This window comes from Mizuhopecten yessoensis, unplaced genomic scaffold (genome assembly GCF_002113885.1).
Source record: "Mizuhopecten yessoensis strain PY_sf001 unplaced genomic scaffold, ASM211388v2 scaffold716059, whole genome shotgun sequence".
Lineage (NCBI taxonomy): Eukaryota > Metazoa > Mollusca > Bivalvia > Pectinida > Pectinidae > Mizuhopecten > Mizuhopecten yessoensis.
In genome coordinates, this window is record NW_018479927.1 from 4,489 (window position 1) to 27,073 (window position 22,585).

General features: G+C 37.5%; 1 protein-coding gene across 6 annotated transcripts in view; it reads right to left on the reverse strand.

The window, feature by feature from the left end:
* The window catches only part of LOC110441616, a 38,103-nt gene that overhangs the window by 4,435 nt on the left and 11,083 nt on the right, over positions 1-22,585 (reverse strand). For 3 of the 6 annotated variants that reach the window (XM_021484807.1, XM_021484806.1, XM_021484809.1), the window contains 3 exons: positions 8,697-8,776; positions 5,062-5,158; positions 2,541-2,593 (listed from right to left, as the gene is read on the reverse strand). In XM_021484807.1, coding sequence (XP_021340482.1) covers positions 2,541-2,593; positions 5,062-5,158; positions 8,697-8,749 — 203 coding nt within the window. In that variant the 5' untranslated portion in view covers positions 8,750-8,776. Of the gene's footprint in view, positions 1-2,540; positions 2,594-2,862; positions 3,044-5,061; positions 5,159-8,696; positions 8,777-12,728; positions 13,060-15,364; positions 18,637-22,585 lie in introns of those variants that run through there. The other 3 variants (XR_002461891.1, XM_021484808.1, XM_021484805.1) reach the window with 3 other exon arrangements.

The window sequence follows — 22,585 nt, forward strand, 5'->3', positions numbered from 1 at the left end:
AAGTCGGTGTTTAGAAGTTAACTTATTGCAAAGGGGTTCGTTACAAATGTCTGAAATACACATATGCTACTGATATGGATAACAACACAAAGTTTATGTATGCTATGACCCATATCAGTACAGCATAAAATATGTACATGTGTATTTCAGACATTTATAACGAACCCCTGTGGTGTGGTTACTGTACAGTACAGCAGGGATTCCCTCGAGAAAAATGTTGACAAATGTATCAAAACGATTACATGTCTGCTAATACAAAGCGAACATATGCAACACAACACATTTAACCATTTACACACAAACTCCTACATGATGATTAAACATAGACGTTAATAGTCACGCAATATTCGGATTGTTTACATTGGAACGGTGCTTACGAGCTCAAACCGGAACTACCGTTGACAGACAGCGCCAATGTTTATTAGCGGCCAACTATAAAGGGACGTAATGCGGTAGGCTGCCATTAACTCTCAAAAAACGGCAAAAACATAATAAATCAATTTGATTGAGATAATTTGTTTTTTCCACAACACAAAATCGAAGAAAAGACAATATAACGATACGTCAAGCTACGAAATTGTCATTAAAATTTAATAATATTTAAAAAGTCTCAGACTATACGTGATGAAACCTACAATGTATATATTCATGCCGGTATGAACGCAAATCTGTTACATACCATGTAACCGATCTGCGTTCATCACGCCATGAACATTTAAAAATGCTATACAATCATTATGTTAGCATTCTAAATTTTATAGTTATATTGATCTACATATATGTTCTCCCTTATATTTTCGATATTGAAGTATCTGTGTCGTCAGTGCAAACGCGATTCATGGAAAAGACTAACTTCATAAAATGCTTGTTACTCGAAGCGGAAGGAGAAGCTTCAAAATGACGCTGATCAAGTAGTGTCCATAGCCCTATGAAAGCAATTTTTCACGTAATGCTGATAGAAGAACTTACAGTAGAAATGTAAATATAGAAAGTTAAACAAAAGACACACACGTGTGATTACACCTTTAACATTTGTTGGTGGACATATTATGCTTAAAATGAATTACATCGGTGATGTAATATAGATCCGAATTGGTCTTAACTACTAAAGAAATAGGAGGAGGAGGGCTGCATGACCGATTTATTATACGACATTTAAAAATAATATCAGTACTTGTTAATCTAAATTAATAATGAATAAAACGTTTATAGTATGATCCATAGCACTACCAAAAGAGTTTGTTGTGACTATTAAGGTTACAAGAAATAGTCAGATTAGTAGGAATCAGAAGGAATGGCTATACATCTGTACATATGTATTGATGAGGTGCATGGTTTTCTTCACATACTCAACATACATTTATACAAAATCTTTCCCTTCTAAATGATGCTTTAAGGTGGCTCCACACATCGTCATCAGCGTCCATTTTCGTGACGTACTTCCGGAAAAAGTACAGCTAGGACTCAATTATCTTGATCGAAATGTGCATGTACACCGTGTCGTCATTTCCGTATTGCGTATCGGGCATTCAATATCGTAGTATTGATTCATAGACATAAACAGACTCACGGAAAGACAGTGACATGAGACCAGACGACCTCAAGAAGGTCATATAGGAAACACATGGATACGGACGTACCAACCTCACATGTGCATATCGCGTGTTTACACGCGTTCACAAGCCCGAGGTCGTTACGATTTTCGCTGTTGAGGGAGTTTCGCTCTGTCGATTAAATCGTGTTCACAAATGTAGTCTACTAGCTTACTCTGTGAAAATAATGTTGTGTATATTTTGTTCAATTTCCCATTCTATATGTATAGATCTTTGTGTCCTGGGTGCTTTTAGCTTGTAGATAATCACTTTTATACGTACAAATTCAATAAAAAACACTTTGTGTAACATATGTTACATATTTTGCGATAAATAAAATATTTGTAGGGTTAATTAGAAATGCTTCTTTTCATTTTATTTTTGTTGCTATTGTTCCGAACAATGCTACACACAACCAAAAACCCGGAAAATATTAAAATTGACGAAAATTCTATTTTTTGGTATTTTTTCCAAAAAAGTCCCCAAACTATCGGAGTGTTTAGATTTTCATAAAATCAACTCTACATAGTTGCATAACCATTATATGAAAGTTTCAACGAATTTTGCTGGTTAATTGAGAAAGTGTGGAGCCACCTTAACCAATATTTTATCTGTTTTCCTTATCTTAACATATCAATGCCAATTTCATAGCACAGGACATAATTAATTATCAAAATGAGAAATATATCTAATATATGTATATTCAAATTACACACTCTATGATAACGGAAAGAAAACGGTAGCCTTTAAGTATTACCCCCCTTACCACCGATCACAATAGCATCACATTGAGATGTTACACTCAGGTAATAGAATATGCTTTCAATAAAATATGTTTTTCAGTTCAGAATATTTATTGTTTAGTTCAAAGCCTATGAGCGCCACTTCCTTACAGCAATAAACATAAAATATGTCCCCAATAAAACCATTTACAATACAGTCACTTACCCTATCACGTTACCGTATTCTTTCAGCCAAGCTCCCTCCGATTGTATTAGTCCCTGTGAAAACAAAATAGTATTGTCCAAAGGGTATAAGATAGACTTTTAAAGGTTTCTAGTTTTGGGGATTATTAGTTTTCGCAAATATTCGTAAGAATTAAAAATGGCACAAAGAACAACAACCGCTATATATTAACCTCGAATAATATGGTATTTATCGATATTTTAGATATTTTTTTTCAATTTTGGATCATATCTCTGCAAGGTAACGCTGTAGCCAATACCCCGCAAATGATAAGAGTTAAACTGTTAACAAAATGATATCTTACCATCATTTCTTCGGAAAATTGCAATAAAGTTTGTTTTTCGCTTTTTAAGACAGACATGTAAATAGGTCCTTAGGCCTTTTTTTGGGTCAGGAAAGCTCTTCAACCAATAACATATTTTGTGCCAGCGGTTTAGCTATTCTGTAAGATGTTTTTACGGAAAGTGTCTGCATAAGACGTCCAGCTAAAACGCAATACATGTTTTGCAATGAACGGCATTAAATTAATTCATTGTAAAAAATAATGTACAATCAATTTATCACTTTTTAACTCAATATATAGGACTGTGTAATTTTATTTGAAAAAATATGAGTACAAAGCCATAATACCCGTATAGGAATATTTTTATGAAATATAGATAAAAAAAATATAAAATTTTACATTCGCATTGTTCAAAACCGATTTTCCTCTGCTAAATATATCGTATTAGCTGTAAACTAAGTAAGGCGGTAGAGCTGGTTTTGACAAAGAACATTCATTTCGCAAAGTAACTCAGTCCCCGCTTTGCTCTTATTAATGGGTTTTACGCTCCTGCCCCGCTGTATAAAGAGGTGAGCACTAGTATCACCGATGGGACATACTAAACCGACACAGCTGTTTGATGCAGTGCCAGTGTACTTCATTGTTGGCATACTGCAATCTGATTAAAATCATATGTTACATGGCTTCGTATCGATGACCACACCCTAAAGATGGTATCACATGTGTTTGTATCTTTTTCATCTTACGTATGATTTAAGGTAATTTGAAATGGTACTACTTCAGGCCTAAAATATCAATATGTATTATGAAAAGGGAGATAACTGCTTGATACTTATTTCTTGATAACGTATGCAACTCTAGATCTATAGTCAAGAGGTCTTAAAAAATACCCCACCCCCNAATAGTATTAAAAACTAAATACAAGATAACCAGACAAACAGAAATATAATGTTACGGTTTTAAACAATTTTGAGGGCGTATTGTGAAAAAAATCGCAACAAAGGCCAAAATGAAATATAGCTCATTCATTCATCAGCTCACTTTGACCTTTACTTAAAACAAGTCAAACGGGAAGAGCTTACTGCAAAGCTGTCTGTACGCGATCCTGTTCCGATGGTTCTAGCCTAAAGCATTCTTTTTCTGATAGAAACATTTTTTGCTTTCTCAACAAACGTTGTCTTCATGTCACAGTTTCTTATTTTAAAACTGCTTCGAATGTCACGATCACTATGATGCAATGTAAATGTTTACTGCTGACGGAAACCTTACAACACAGGGTTTAAAAACATGCATATGAGATAAGGACTATTGATCAGTTTAATTGTCACGATAGTGATCTCATTGAAAACTAGGCTGTGTGTTGTGTGCTATGAAGGTAGATGATTTGGTTGTGTTCATGTGTGTGCCTGGCGTCGTCACTACGTTATATAACGGGTCTAGCTAGCAGGAAGTGATATTACCAGGATTACCGTGAATTCTGGTCTTAATTTACTTATTTATATTTTTAATAGTAACTCTTGCCCTTGTTTCATCGAGTTTGAGTTCGAAAAAAATGGTTTTGTTGAAAGTTCGGTATTAAAAATTTGAAGTAGATAACCTGCAATTAGCCGGAGCGTCGTATCCAGATGAATGAATAAATGAATGAATATTAAAATCAATATGAATGAATGAATGTGTATCATTTTACTTGCTAATGCACATGTTAAATATATCTGATTTACATGTCTGATTTTTAATATTTTATATGACTCATAAAGGAGTTTAAATGTTGCGTGGTCAAACCATCATTTAGGGGCCTTGCTGAACCTAAACCTAAAATGGAAACGTACATACACATGTTTCGTTTAAACATCGACAACATAAAAAGGGAGATAACTGCTGCATATTTGTTTGGTAACGCTATATTTTGCAATTCTTGATACATTTTTTTGCCCTTTGCTATATTTCACTACGATACAAACTCTTTGACATGAAAAGAACTAGAAGGACCTTCTCGTACCGGATTTATTAAATAAAAAGAATCACTATTCCGTTCGCACTTGCCTTGTATTTACGTGTGCATGGAAAGACAAGTTATCCAGTCCCATCCCCCTTTTTTCGTTTAGTGCAACGTGGAGTTGGGAAATAAATAATGCTTACTCGAATTATACCATCTCAATTGTAACAATTTACAACTGAATACTATTAATCCCTGGTGACGTCACATTGGGACCGACCTACCTTCCCGATGAGCTTGTGGATACTGCCGATGATGGGTAGGGACGGTATCATTGGTATACCGCTTTCCTCCAGACTTCGAATATTACGTTTATGATACCTTTACAAACAAAGGAAAGAGAACCATTCTATCACTGAAATCATATATAACGCCTACGTCCTTACTGTCATCATATCTAACGTCTACATCCTTACTGTAATCATATATAACGCCTACGTCTTTACTGTAAGCATATATAACGTCTACATCCTTACTGTAATCATATATAACGTCTACGTCCTTACTGTAATCATATATAACGCCTACGTCCTTACTGTAATCATATATAACGCCTACGTCCTTACTGTAATCATATATAACGTCTACATCCTTACTGTAATCATATATAACGCCTACGTCCTTACTGTAATCATATATAACGTCTACATCCTTACTGTAATCATATATAACGCCTACGTCCTTACTGTAATCATATATAACGTCTACATCCTTACTGTAATCATATATAACGCCTACGTCCTTACTGTAATCATATATAACGTCTACATCCTTACTGTAATCATATATAACGCCTACGTCCTTACTGTAAGCATATATAACGTCTATATCCTTACTGTAATCATATATAACATCTACGTCCTTACTGTAATCATATATAACGTCTACATCCTTACTGTAATCATATATAACGCATACATCCTTACTGTAATCATATATAACTTCTACGTCCTTACTGTCAGCATATATAACGCCTACATCCTTACTGTAATCATATATAACGCCTACGTCTTTACTGTAATCATATATAACGTCTACATCCTTACTGTAATCATATATAACGCCTACGTCTTTACTGTAAGCATATATAACGCCTACGTCCTTACTGTAATCATATATAACGTCTACATCCTTACTGTAATCATATATAACGCCTACATCCTTACTGTAATCATATATAACGTCTACGTCCTTACTGTAATCATATATAACGTCTACATCCTTACTGTAATCATATATAACGCCTACGTCCTTACTGTAATCATATATAACGCCTACGTCCTTACTGTAATCATATATAACGCCTACATCCTTACTGTAATCATATATAACGCCTACGTCCTTACTGTAATCATATATAACGCCTACGTCCTTACTGTAATCATATATAACGCCTACGTCCTTACTGTAATCATATATAACGCCTACATCCTTACTGTAATCATATATAACGCCTACGTCCTTACTGTAATCATATATAACGCCTACGTCCTTACTGTTATCAAATATAACGCCTACATCCTTACTGTAATCATATATAACGCCTACGTCTTTACTGTAATCATATATAACGTCTACGTCCTTACTGTAATCATATATAACGCCTACGTCCTTACTGTAATCATATATAACGCCTACATCCTTACTGTAATCATATATAACGCCTACGTCCTTACTGTAATCATATATAACGTCTACATCCTTACTGTAGTCATATATAACGCCTACATCCTTACTGTAATCATATATAACGCCTACGTCCTTACTGTAATCATATATAACGCCTACGTCCTTACTGTAATCATATATAACGCCTACATCCTTACTGTAATCATATATAACGCCTACGTCCTTACTGTAATCATATATAACGTCTACATCCTTACTGTAATCATATATAACGCCTACGTCCTTACTGTAATCATATATAACGCCTACGTCCTTACTGTAATCATATATAACGCCTACATCCTTACTGTAATCATATATAACGCCTACGTCCTTACTGTAATCATATATAACGTCTACATCCTTACTGTAATCATATATAACGCCTACGTCCTTACTGTAATCATATATAACGCCTACGTCCTTACTGTAATCATATATAACGCCTACATCCTTACTGTAATCATATATAACGCCTACGTCCTTACTGTAATCATATATAACGTCTACATCCTTACTGTAATCATATATAACGCCTACGTCCTTACTGTAATCATATATAACGCCTACGTCCTTACTGTAATCATATATAACGTCTACGTCCTTACTGTAATCATATATAACGCCTACATCCTTACTGTAATCATATATAACGCCTACGTCCTTACTGTAATCATATATAACGTCTACATCCTTACTGTAATCATATATAACGCCTACGTCCTTACTGTAATCATATATAACGCCTACGTCCTTACTGTAATCATATATAACGTCTACATCCTTACTGTAATCATATATAACGCCTACATCCTTACTGTAATCATATATAACGCCTACGTCCTTACTGTAATCATATATAACGTCTACGTCCTTACTGTAATCATATATAACGCCTACATCCTTACTGTAATCATATATAACGCCTACATCCTTACTGTAATCATATATAACGCCTACGTCCTTACTGTAATCATATATAACGCCTACGTCCTTACTGTTATCAAATATAACGCCTACATCCTTACTGTAATCATATATAACGCCTACGTCCTTACTGTAATCATATATAACGTCTACATCCTTACTGTAATCATATATAACGCCTACGTCCTTACTGTAATCATATATAACGCCTACGTCCTTACTGTAATCATATATAACGTCTACGTCCTTACTGTAATCATATATAACGTCTACATCCTTACTGTAATCATATATAACGCCTACATCCTTACTGTAATCATATATAACGCCTACGTCCTTACTGTAATCATATATAACGTCTACGTCCTTACTGTAATCATATATAACGTCTACATCCTTACTGTAATCATATATAACGCCTACGTCCTTACTGTAATCATATATAACGCCTACGTCCTTACTGTAATCATATATAACGTCTACGTCCTTACTGTAATCATATATAACGTCTACATCCTTACTGTAATCATATATAACGCCTACGTCCTTACTGTAATCATATATAACGCCTACGTCCTTACTGTAATCATATATAACGTCTACGTCCTTACTGTAATCATATATAACGTCTACATCCTTACTGTAATCATATATAACGCCTACATCCTTACTGTAATCATATATAACGCCTACGTCCTTACTGTAATCATATATAACGTCTACGTCCTTACTGTAATCATATATAACGTCTACATCCTTACTGTAATCATATATAACGCCTACGTCCTTACTGTAATCATATATAACGCCTACGTCCTTACTGTAATCATATATAACGCCTACGTCCTTACTGTAATCATATATAACGCCTACGTCTTTACTGTAATCATATATAACGCCTACGTCCTTACTGTAATCATATATAACGCCTACGTCTTTACTGTAATCATATATAACGCCTACGTCCTTACTGTAATCATATATAACGCCTACGTCTTTACTGTAATCAAATATAATCCTTGCTTGAGCATGATAATGGTTTCATAAATATGGGCCCTGATCTGTTTCTCCTTGACCTTCGTCTCTATGTTAATCTTTCCTTTGATCATATTTTGCCCTAGTTTATTGATTTTGAGTTGGTATTATGGTTTTGTTGCGCTACAGTGGTTTGTTTTTAGCACGCTCATCATACAGTTTTCTTGTGTGCTGCAAAGGAACATCCAATGCAATAGGAAATAGGTCAGTTTGTGTATGGATAACCTACCATAAGTACAATAATGCTGCTATAGCGGCGAACGAGGCGGTCCAAACATCCATCTGTGGTGATATGATTTCTAAAAAGTCCTAAACAGAAAAAGCATAGAAAAAATCATGATATCAGAGAAAAACATTGCTTTTTTTTAAATTAATTTGTGAACCACTTTGAGACGACCTACAACCCAGGTTGTGATAAAGAAATACATAGGAACCTCGATTTTTTTTTTTAATTTATTCTTTCGTCTTCCATGATCATTAGACATATATTGAAACCTATGCTCATTAAGTCACGTTATGTTAAAAAAAATACAGAGCGTCAAAGCACGAATACGGAATCAATACGTAAACTACGCACACGTGTACAGAATACGGAATCCAGAAGTAAACTACGGACACGTGTACAGAATACGGAATCCAGACGTAAACTACGAACACGCGTACAGAATACGGAATCCAGACGTAAACTACGCACACGTGTACAGAATACGGAATCCAGACGTAAACTACGCACACGTGTACAGAATACGGAATCCAGACGTAAACTACGCACACGTGTACAGAATACGGAATCCAGACGTAAACTACGCACACGTGTACAGAATACGGAATCCAGACGTAAACTACGCACACGTGTACAGAATACGGAATCCAGACGTAAACTACGCACACGTGTACAGAATACGGAATCCAGACGTAAACTACGCACACGTGTACAGAATACGGAATCCAGACGTAAACTACGCACACGTGTACAGAATACGGAATCCAGACGTAAACTACGCACACGTGTACAGAATACGGAATCCAGACGTAAACTACGCACACGTGTACAGAATACGGAATCCAGACGTAAACTACGCACACGTGTACAGAATACGGAATCCAGACGTAAACTACGCACACGTGTACAGAATACGGAATCCAGACGTAAACTACGCACACGTGTACAGAATACGGAATCCAGACGTAAACTACGCACACGTGTACAGAATACGGAATCCAGACGTAAACTACGCACACGTGTACAGAATACGGAATCCAGACGTAAACTACGCACACGTGTACAGAATACGGAATCCAGACGTAAACTACGCACACGTGTACAGAATACGGAATCCAGACGTAAACTACGCACACGTGTACAGAATACGGAATCCAGACGTAAACTACGCACACGTGTACAGAATACGGAATCCAGACGTAAACTTCGCACACGTGTACAGAATACGGAATCCAGACGTAAACTACGCACACGTGTACAGAATACGGAATCCAGACGTAAACTACGCACACGTGTACAGAATACGGAATCCAGACGTAAACTACGCACACGTGTACAGAATACGGAATCCAGACGTAAACTACGCACACGTGTACAGAATACGGAATCCAGACGTAAACTACGCACACGTGTACAGAATACGGAATCCAGACGTAAACTACGCACACGTGTACAGAATACGGAATCCAGACGTAAACTACGCACACGTGTACAGAATACGGAATCCAGACGTAAACTACGCACACGTGTACAGAATACGGAATCCAGACGTAAACTACGCACACGTGTACAGAATACGGAATCCAGACGTAAACTACGCACACGTGTACAGAATACGGAATCCAGACGTAAACTACGCACACGTGTACAGAATACGGAATCCAGACGTAAACTACGCACACGTGTACAGAATACGGAATCTAGACGTAAACTACGCACACGTGTACAGAATACGGAATCCAGACGTAAACTACTCACACGTGTACAGAGTACGGAATCTAGACGTAAACTACGCACACGTGTACAGAATACGGAATCCAGACGTAAACATCTGGATAGGGAAAGTTCAACATGCTTTGATGTAGATGCTTAGTTCTTTGTTAGGCAGAAGATATTAGGATATTGGAGAGCAAGGAAGGGTCATATCAGGAGTAGAAATTGGGGATTTGGTGGTAAGTTTATTTTATTAGTATATCATTATCGTTGTAGTAATTGTAAGTAATTTTTTGTTTGGATTATAAATAGTTAACAATAAATTGCTATGAAGTAAATGTATATAATGTAATGCTTTTGTTCTCAAGGATAAGTATTTGTTGAGTGTAGAATCTGTACGTCTACAAAGTTGCCAAATAGCATTTTCAATTTTTATCATTGACAAATGTGTTCAATAGGTTTTGTATTTTATTTATTTAGAATCATGAGTGAAATTGAGATGTGAAACAGATTGAAATCGGATTGAGATACAATAGATTGATATACGACTTACATAACAAAGAGAACCCTGTATATATACCTTTACACCATATGTAGGGCGAGTTTATGAATTATAGAGTAGAGTCTATATATATGTAGATCTGTGTATTTTATATTTATGAATAAGGAAAGTAACTTTAATGCAATCCTTGTAATTTATGGTATTAATATGATCAAAGTGTTTAACAGTGCTATATAAGTAATGTTAAAATATATATAAATGTGGTTGTAAATTATAAAGATTTCCTATATTTCTTATCTGGTAAGAAATGTACAAGTGTTAACTCGTTATCCGTAATGTGAGAGAGTTGTTTCCCTTGACTTAGTGTGCAAGAGTATAAAGTTTTGGTTTGTTTTTTTCCACCCTGTTACACTATTACAAAATTACCCTTGAACTTGAACTTGAATAATAGATACATAGCTTGGCACTCGTGTGTCACACGGGTGAATACAGCGATAGATCACTAGTAACAAACCGTCACAGGTGACCGAGAACGCTCAAATAACACTCAGCCATTAGATTATACACTCTTCTATATAAACATCACCAGATACTGAGTGAGCTAAGCGTTGTGTAGTGCTTTATACTGATTCATCAAACATAATATATTATGTAACCCATTAAGTATTACCCGGTCAGGCTCGTGTATTAAAAACTGACCAGCAACGTTATATAAGCATACAGGTAAAATAAGTGCTAAGACTATGATCGTCAAGGTGTTATTCTGAATACACAACAGATGCATACAAGAATACTGCTTCAGACTTCTGCAGGACATAAACGGTGGTAAATTGCAATAATTGACAAAAAATGCCCAACAAATACAAATAGATTAGCCCTACTGACGGTCACGGTATATTCCCCCTATTGACCTTAGCCTGGCGGTAAGTTGTATATAACAGGTTCGTTATCGTTTCTATGGTTACGTGTTATGTAAACCAGTCTTTGTTATATGCACGAAAGAGGCGTAACATGTGTCCCTTAACCAGGGTGCAGTAACTCAAAGCACATAGTTAGCTTTAAGACAAATTTTACCAAACACTCGCATAAATTGTTTCCCTTTGTTCGTCCGATAACAAAAAACACAAAACCGTAAGTCTCCCAGATACTGCTGTAACATCTCATTCCAGAATTTTCTGTTCACTCCGTATTAAGCTCATTAGACTTGGAGAAATGGGCCAAGAGTTACTATGGCCACGAATGTACCGAGACAATCAATCTCAAGTAGGCTCTAATCAGTAGTGAACGAATGCATACAAGCTGCAGTGTTTTATACGAAAAGCGAATAGAAACCTTACCAAGCAGGAATTATATTACCGCGATCATTTTACGAAAACGCATTTCAAGCAATTATGATTTTAGGTACATGCGTGCATGGATTGAAAATTTTATATCATATAAAAATGGTATGCCTTAACATCAACACAACAATTGGTATACGCGCGGAATCAACAACTTCCGAGCTCTATTCGTAAGTGATACTTTAGGAATAAACATGGTTAGTTTTGGGGTTATACGTTATATACCGAAGCAAAACTATGTTCACTTGAAACAACAGCATTGCGTAGTCATTTCATCGCCAAGCAATTGCAACCAATCAGAAGTTAGAAATACAAATACCGCGCCAGATATTGCGGTATATGACGTCTGAATATTAAGGGTCTAGTTAACGCAATAAATGCTAGAAATATCATCAAGAAAGCACAGAAAGATATATTGAAAGAGAGAATACGGGTTGTAAACAACAAAAAAGACTCGTACAAGCATGCCATAACAGTACTCACCGATAAACTGACCCAGTGCTTATCGAGTGGCACTGTAGGGGATATGAACAAACACATGAAGCGGATAGGTGAACGAGCGCTCGACACGACCAAACAACGCCACTTGACTAAATTAAACCGTCTTGTAGAAAACTCAACACTATACGACACAAACACAGATGCAGCTCTGAATGATGCTAAAAAAGTGGGTAGTCAACATCTCTTATAAGGAGCTCACAAGTAGCGAGACAACGTTACTCGCTAAGGGTATAACTATGACATCGTTCAAGGTAAAATCCCAGTTGATGATTTTGTTATAGCCACAGAACAGGCATGTAAGAATATAAGCTATGCTGAGGCTGATCAACTGAGGTGACGGGGGGTTTGAAATACGAGTAATATGACGAAAGAAGAACAGGTCGCACTCTAAACATTAGGCAGAGACAAATCCATTACCATACTACCAGCTGACAAGGGGAAGGCACCAGTTGTCATGGACACCAAAGATTATGAGGCCAAGGTCACAACAATCCTACAGGACAACAAGACATGAACAGCTGCAGACCAATCCAACTCAAAAGCTTATAAGGTGTCTCGTAGCCCTCCTGTCAAAATTAAAACAAGCAAGATTACCGAAGGCCAATACAGATATATGTATCCCACAGCAGAGAACACTCCTAGAATGTACTGTACACCCAAGATACACACGCAGGAAAACCCACTGAGGCCTATTGTGGACTACACTGGATCCATTGGTTACAATGTTTCCAGAGCATTGGCAGACATTCCTGGGCCGCTAGTGGGTAAACCGGAACACCATGTAAATAATTCGAAACATCAAGCGGAAGCTATGTCTACCATCATTATTCAGGAAGACGGAGAATTCATTTCACATGATGTTGTCTCTCTCTTTACCAATTGCAACACATCCATTGACGACGCACTTAGAATCATTCGGAAACGCTTAGAATTAGACAGATCCTGGCTCAAAAATACAAACCTCCAGATTCAGGACATCATGGATTTGCTGGAATTTGTGCTGACAACAACCATATTTTAGTTTCCGAAACAACATCTGTCAACAACAATTCGGCACTGCTATGGATAGTCCAGTGTCTCCCATTGTGGCCAATTTGTTCCTGGAACATCTGGAGCAAGAAGCAATAGCCACTGCTCCCATAGAATGCAAGCTTAGCTTATGGAAACGTTATGCTGACGACATACTTGAGATAATCATGAAGGGGTCACGGAAGGATTAGACTACACATATAAACACCATAGATGCCACTAACAACATCAAATCTACATGTGAGGAAAAAACCAACGGCACAATGCCCTTGCTAGACACTCTACTGGTAAAGAAAGAAGACGGAACCGTGAAAGAATTGGTCTATAGAAAAAAGACCCATATGGACATATACATGAACTTCAAATCTTACCATCCTTTGCAGCAGAAGTTGCACATTGCTCAACAGATGTGATATAATAGTCACAGAACAACAGGACAAAATACAAGAGCAGAATCATATCGCTAGGGCAATGAGAACATGTGCATATCCGGAATGGGCCCTAAAACGGGTACAAAACAGTGTCACATCAAGGAGAAGAACAAGAAAAGGCCAATCAAGAACAAGAACAAAACCAAAGGTCAAGTGGTCATCCCGTATATAAAGGGTATATCCGAAACCATCCACAGGATATATCGCGGCCATGGCATAGCAACAGCCATGAAGCCCAACAAGACGCTTCGCAATATCCTAGTACACCCTAAGGATAAAACACAAAAAGAAAACGTCGCAGAATGCGTGTACAAAATCGGATGCAAAAACTGCGACTTGTCGTATATAAGAGAGACTGGAAGGCGATTTGTGGTCCGCCTTGGTTAACACCGGAAATATACAGAAACCCAAGAAGGTAAAACATTCACCAGATCAGAAAGGAAGCAGTCGGAATCCCAGATTAATAAATCGGCAATCACAGACCATGCCACACAGACAAATCATGTGATTGACTGGGATAACTCCAAAGTTTAGGACAGAGAGAGCAATCTGTTCAAGCGGCAGATAAAGGAAGCCACCTGAATACGCCGCAGTGGGCAAGTTCTAAATCGAGACGAGGGGGTTCAAAGACCCTCGCACATCTTTGACCAAGTATCAAACAAAGCGTGGCTGAAACGAGTCAATTCGATACATATTTAACTACTATTGTACATACGCTTTCAGCGTAGCCGAAATCAACATCGATTTTGTGAACAACTCGTACACACTTTACACCTTTGTGCGTATACGCTTCACTGGTCATTTGTCTGATGAGGGTGACAGTGTACATATCGTACTAGTCATCCAAACATCACATAGAAAATTGAATAGGTTGTGTAAAAAGAACTTTTCATAACTGATTGTTGTTATTTTATATTAATATCCCTATAAATGTGGTACTCTCAGTAAGTATCACCCCTACCGGACAAATCCGTTGAGTTACATTGACGACTGTCACCATGAAATCACGAGCCATAATGATTCGGCTTTCGGCTCATTGGACCTGTTTCCAAAGAGGTTCTGCTTTCAAATTAAAACGTAATGTATACTCATATCAAATGTCCATATATACACAGCCCATACTATACAAGTGTACAATAGATAAGAAGTTTTACTCACAGCGATATATCCTAGGGATGACCAGGTAAGATGCCCACTGCTTAACCTTTCCAGATGAAAATGGACAAATTCCTTTTACAGCCTATTATGTTCCTAATCACTCTGCAATCCAACGATATGTTTGGTTCGGATTTTCCACCAACACAAAAGTAAAATATATACCGGTAAACTTGGACAGAACTCTACATCAAGCTTGGTATCCGGAGCAGTTCAATTCCCCCTCCATTTGTCACACAAGTGTGTGTTTTCCTTGTGAGTTTATACTTGCAACCTGTCAATTAGAGTACTCCGCGTTGGCCGTGATAGACAGATAGTGACGTCTGTGAACACTATGTACCTGTAGCTTGGCCGTGATAGACAGATAGTGACGTCTGTGAACACTATGTACCTGTAGCTTGGCCGTGATAGACAGATAGTGACGTCTGTGAACACTATGTACCTGTAGCTTGGCCGTGATAGACAGATAGTGACGTCTGTGAACACTATGTACCTGTAGCTTGGCCGTGATAGACAGATAGTGACGTCTGTGAACACTATGTACCTGTAGCTTGGCCGTGATAGACAGATAGTGACGTCTGTGAACACTATGTACCTGTAGCTTGGCCGTGATAGACAGATAGTGACGTCTGTGAACACTATGTACCTGTAGCTTGGCCGTGATAGACAGATAGTGACGTCTGTGAACACTATGTACCTGTAGCTTGGCCGTGATAGACAGATAGTGACGTCTGTGAACACTATGTACCTGTAGCTTGGCCGTGATAGACAGATAGTGACGTCTGTGAACACTATGTACCTGTAGCTTGGCCGTGATAGACAGATAGTGACGTCTGTGAACACTATGTACCTGTAGCTTGGCCGTGATAGACAGATAGTGACGTCTGTGAACACTATGTACCTGTAGCTTGGCCGTGATAGACAGATAGTGACGTCTGTGAACACTATGTACCTGTAGCTTGGCCGTGATAGACAGATAGTGACGTCTGTGAACACTATGTACCTGTAGCTTGGCCGTGATAGACAGATAGTGACGTCTGTGAACACTATGTACCTGTAGCTTGGCCGTGATAGACAGATAGTGACGTCTGTGAACACTATGTACCTGTAGCTTGGCCGTGATAGACAGATAGTGACGTCTGTGAACACTATGTACCTGTAGCTTGGCCGTGATAGACAGATAGTGACGTCTGTGAACACTATGTACCTGTAGCTTGGCCGTGATAGACAGATAGTGACGTCTGTGAACACTATGTACCTGTAGCTTGGCCGTGATAGACAGATAGTGACGTCTGTGAACACTATGTACCTGTAGCTTGGCCGTGATAGACAGATAGTGACGTCTGTGAACACTATGTACCTGTAGCTTGGCCGTGATAGACAGATAGTGACGTCTGTGAACACTATGTACCTGTAGCTTGGCCGTGATAGACAGATAGTGACGTCTGTGAACACTATGTACCTGTAGCTTGGCCGTGATAGACAGATAGTGACGTCTGTGAACACTATGTACCTGTAGCTTGGCCGTGATAGACAGATAGTGACGTCTGTGAACACTATGTACCTGTAGCTTGGCCGTGATAGACAGATAGTGACGTCTGTGAACACTATGTACCTGTAGCTTGGCCGTGATAGACAGATAGTGACGTCTGTGAACACTATGTACCTGTAGCTTGGCCGTGATAGACAGATAGTGACGTCTGTGAACACTATGTACCTGTAGCTTGGCCGTGATAGACAGATAGTGACGTCTGTGAACACTATGTACCTGTAGCTTGGCCGTGATAGACAGATAGTGACGTCTGTGAACACTATGTACCTGTAGCTTGGCCGTGATAGACAGATAGTGACGTCTGTGAACACTATGTACCTGTAGCTTGGCCGTGATAGACAGATAGTGACGTCTGTGAACACTATGTACCTGTAGCTTGGCCGTGATAGACAGATAGTGACGTCTGTGAACACTATGTACCTGTAGCTTGGCCGTGATAGACAGATAGTGACGTCTGTGAACACTATGTACCTGTAGCTTGGCCGTGATAGACAGATAGTGACGTCTGTGAACACTATGTACCTGTAGCTTGGCCGTGATAGACAGATAGTGACGTCTGTGAACACTATGTACCTGTAGCTTGGCCGTGATAGACAGATAGTGACGTCTGTGAACACTATGTACCTGTAGCTTGGCCGTGATAGACAGATAGTGACGTCTGTGAACACTATGTACCTGTAGCTTGGCCGTGATAGACAGATAGTGACGTCTGTGAACACTATGTACCTGTAGCTTGGCCGTGATAGACAGATAGTGACGTCTGTGAACACTATGTACCTGTAGCTTGGCCGTGATAGACAGATAGTGACGTCTGTGAACACTATGTACCTGTAGCTTGGCCGTGATAGACAGATAGTGACGTCTGTGAACACTATGTACCTGTAGCTCGGCTGTATCATGACCATGATAGAAACAATAAAGGTCATTCGTTTAGCCGTAACTTTGATTGCCACAGTTACCTCTTTTGGGTAGTGACACGGTTCACAATTCACACACATAGCTCATCAGTAATTTGATATTAAACAGTTCACCTGTCATATTTGAATAGTTCTATAATTACCTCTTTTGGGTAGTGACACGGTTCACAATTCACACACATATCTAATCAATAATTTGATATTAAACAGTTCTCCTGTAATACTTGAATAGTTATATATATAATTACCTCTTTTGGGTAGTGACACGGTTCACAATTCACACACATATCTCATCAATAGTTTGATATTAAGCAGTTCACCTGTCATATTTGAATAGTTATATATTTACCTCTTTTGGGTAGTGACACGGTTCACAATTCACACGCATATCTCATCAATAGTTTGATATTAAGCAGTTCACCTTTCATATTTGAATAGTTATGTAATTACCTCTTTTGGGTAGTGACACGGTTCACAATTCACACGCATATCTCATCAATAGTTTGATATTAAACAGTTCTCCTGTAATACTTGAATAGTTATATATATATTTACCTCTTTTGGGTAGTGACACGGTTCACAATTCACACACATATCTCATCAATAATTTGATATTAAACAGTTCTCCTGTCCTATTTGAAAAGTTATATATATAATGGAGTGGTTACGAACCTTCCTACCTTATGCAATAGTGGTTTAGACTAATTTTGATTTCCACCTGATTGCCCCCTAACATTGACGATGAAACGTAAAAGGACGAAATGGTTGTATGATGCGTTGTTTTTATTGTGTTTGTTTTACTTCATCATGCAATAAGCCAACACTATGATCATAAACATAAAGTGTGATCAGAAGGGAGAACAAGTGGGAGTATGTAGTTGGTTTCTTGCTCCGAGTTCTTAGTTTCGTTGCAAAGGGAATTATTAAAATTATTATATTTGATTTTGCTGGTGCAACGTAAGATTGCAAAAGAATACATAAAGTGCTTGTTAAGTGCACAATAACACATAGTAAAAAGGCGATGAGGAAGCAGTATGTCCTTTCAGATACACAGGGGTGTTACTATCAAGAAAGGGAACCAAATTGTTACAAAAATCGAAATCATTATCACGCTTATGGTCGTGAATTTCCACTGTAAGTCATATTGTAAGTAAGAATCGAGTAATCATGTTAATATTGAATAGTCAGTAGGTTCATTGAAATTAAGGAGCTTTGATCAAACGTAACCTGGTAGCCTAGTGCACTAGAAAAATAACTTCAGTGTACTGGAATTTACAAGCGCGTGCATCAAAGTTCACACGCTTGTGCACTTGGGTAAACTACAGTGCAAAATTATCTCCATCATAATAATTGTCAGGTATTCAAAGGTTAGTACATACTGTGAATGTCTCCCTGCCCCTGCTTTAAATAATTGTTAAAAAAGTAACATGGTGCATACTCCTACACTTAACAATATCTTTCAAACATGGACTTAAATCCTAATCTAAATCCATGCTTATATGAAAGTTATCTTTTTATTTTATTTTATTTTAAATAAAGAGTGATAACTTGTTAGATTATCATATACATCAATATACATGCAACGGTGGTTTAAAATTTATAATCCTTGTCTTATAGATTTATCAATTAAAACTCATTTATTGATTAACAGTATTTTATCATATATTTTATAATTTATATACAAATAATTCTATTTTAGTCTATATGTATCAGAATTTCTGTATGAGTTTTATTCTACCAATATGTACATGATAGTTTTTTCATATTTATTGGGGGGGTTTTCAGTTTGAAAAAAATGGAATGCTCATCCATTAAGGAAAAGTGAAAAAAAAAATGTTATTTCTCATTCATGATATGAACCTTTATCATTAACAAGATTGCAAGATTTTTTTATCGATCATAAACATATATTTACATTTGCATGGCATTGTCACTAGATATCATAAACATATGTTTACATTTGCATGGCATTGTCACTATATATCATAAACATATATTTACATTTGCATGGCATTGTCACTAGATAACCTACTTGAAAGCGGTGTCGTTGATGATACTTTAAATGACATCCACCACGAGACAATTATCAGCCAATCAGCTCGCGACAATACGCTGTTCAAGTTTTTGGACAAATTTGTGCAGACCGTCGATAAGGTAGGAATTTCACATTTCATGTATATAATTAGTAAGTTAAAAATGCGAAAGGCGGAGAGTTCTGATAGAGTAGAGTGGAGAAGGAGGATAGTGGGAGGAGGGGCAATACACCGCGCAAGCTGTATTTTTTTCCTCCCCGCAAAAGCAAGGTTCGGAGTCTTGACCCAAAATTAACCGCCAGATCCACAAATAATATGTACTATGCACTAACATGTAAATAACCAATATACATATTTTACTGAATGTTAACGCATACCTCAGAAACAAGATGGTAACAACATGATATCTATATAAAATAAAATATGCTTTATGTTTCCATTTCTGAATGAATAAATGTGATGATAAACAACTTTCCGTCCTTTAAACATCTGATTCATTTTCCTGTCATTTTGCTTTTTGTTTCTGAAAAAATATTTTGATAAAATAATGAGGCTAGCAAAGGATTTGTCATTTCAGTGAAGGAAATTTCCTTATATTTGTATCCACCGCAAACAACGTTTGAAGGGGGTTTATAAAGGACTCAGGCTGTCAGTGCAACTCCTCCAAACCAATCGTTGGATTCGTTTAGATGAACAGTTCTGCGACACATATGTGTAAATGTGTAAATAAATGACTGGCGACGTTTACTCTATCCGGTGTCTAAGGAAGCCAGGAGGCATGGAAGGCACGCTCGCCTGCAAGGTGATAAACTCTACATTGATGGTAACCTTTACATCCCACCTCAGCATCAGCATCCTAGTTATCCTCCCATCGGCGAGATCGTTCTCCTGATTCTCGCAGAGGACCTTGATGGCACTCATCGGCCTAAGGACGGCAGACAGCCACGCCCCCTAGTGGTCAGCATCAGTTCCGTAATGCTTGGCACGTGCCAGACCCCCGCAATGACAGTCGCCCCATGTAGGGAGACATGACAAGAGGTCAACCCGTGACATTGAAAGAGACACTATCAAGTTTACTTTCCTTAAAGGGACATCACGTGAAAAGGCGGGGTTTTTTTTCTTCTTTTTAATGAATGTATGTATTGTATGCACTTCCACTTATGTTACCACGCTATCCCCATATTCATAGTCCGTTCCAAATGTCCAGTTTGACCACTTGAATTGTTCGGGAAAGCCCTGCTAAAAATAGCGCCGATAACGTCACCTGGCTAGGCAGTAAACACAAGTGGTGCGAGCGAGATGAAACGGTTTCCAAAGGGGCCCCCAGAGAGGGGCCGTCAGGCAACTGCAACTTCTTACCGCACTAGCCAAGTTATACGATTTCTAAGTCCGTATTCAAACTTATTGAACAGTAATTATTCATCATTAGAAGTTAATTGCACACTTGCCAATATTCAGGATTTAAATTTATTTAGCTTCAAACATAATGTGTTGCCAATAAAATTAAACAAGGGATGGGGCACAAGTTTTTACAATTTATCACAGCCTTCTCCCGTCATGCATTTACAATTAAATGTCAACAATGATAATAGTCATAAACATAAAGTAGATATATTTAAATACATATTGAATTTAGTACCGGAATGTGGCCGGTACAGATGGTGCGGGGCTAAACACCTTCCCTACACCAAGGGACAAACCTTTCTGATTTTTTTTTTATATGTTGCCGGGGCAGAGGAGGCCGGGTATTCATATTAGTACTAATTTAAATCTTGCATGTAAAAACAAAATTAATCGTTTAATTCAGCAATATAATTAAATCATACCATTTTATTGAACCCGGTAATATTATAAATTATGTTAATCCACGGACTTCGATTACACGTATCTCGGTGACCCAGAAAATACTTATTAAATCGTGATAATCTTTTAAAGATTATAAATCATTTATTTTACCAGTTTTAGAATATGCCTTTGAATTGTGGGATGGTTGTACAAATTATGAAACAGAAATGTTAGAGAAAGCCCAAAGAGAAGCGTCTCGTATTATAACTGGTCTTCCTTCATATGCACGAATTGAAGACTTACTTTTTGAAACTGGTCTAGAAACTCTTTCGAATAGATGAAAACGCAGAAAACTCCAACTTTTGTATAAAATGCACAACAAATTAACTCCAGACTATTTAAATTCTCTATTGCCATCTTCCGTTGCAGAAAATAACCGTTATACCCTTAGAAACAATGATGATTATAGAATTCGTCCTTTCAGGCTTTCTCTAACAAATTCATCTTTTATACCATCAACTCTTCGCGGTTGGAATTCATTGGACCTTTTAGTACGATCATTGCCCTCATTACATTCTTTTAAAAACTCATTAACTTCAAATGTACAATCTCCTCCACCAATTTAGGTTTCGGAGAACGTAAATTGAACATTTTGCAAACTAAAGTTAGACATCAGTGTAGTCCACTTAACTATGATCTTTTTAGAGTAAATCTGGTCGATAGTCCAGTTTGTTATTGTGAAAATGCCTTTCACTTTTTTTGTGAGTGCTTACTTTTTAACAACGAAAGACATACCCTGCTCCTAAATTTGAATGCCTTGCATGTTGATTTTAATTTAGAACTACTTTTGTTTGGAAATAGTCAACTTTCGGTAGAAAACAACATAAGTATCTTCAGACATGTGCATCATTACATCAAATCCAGCAATAGGTTTTGA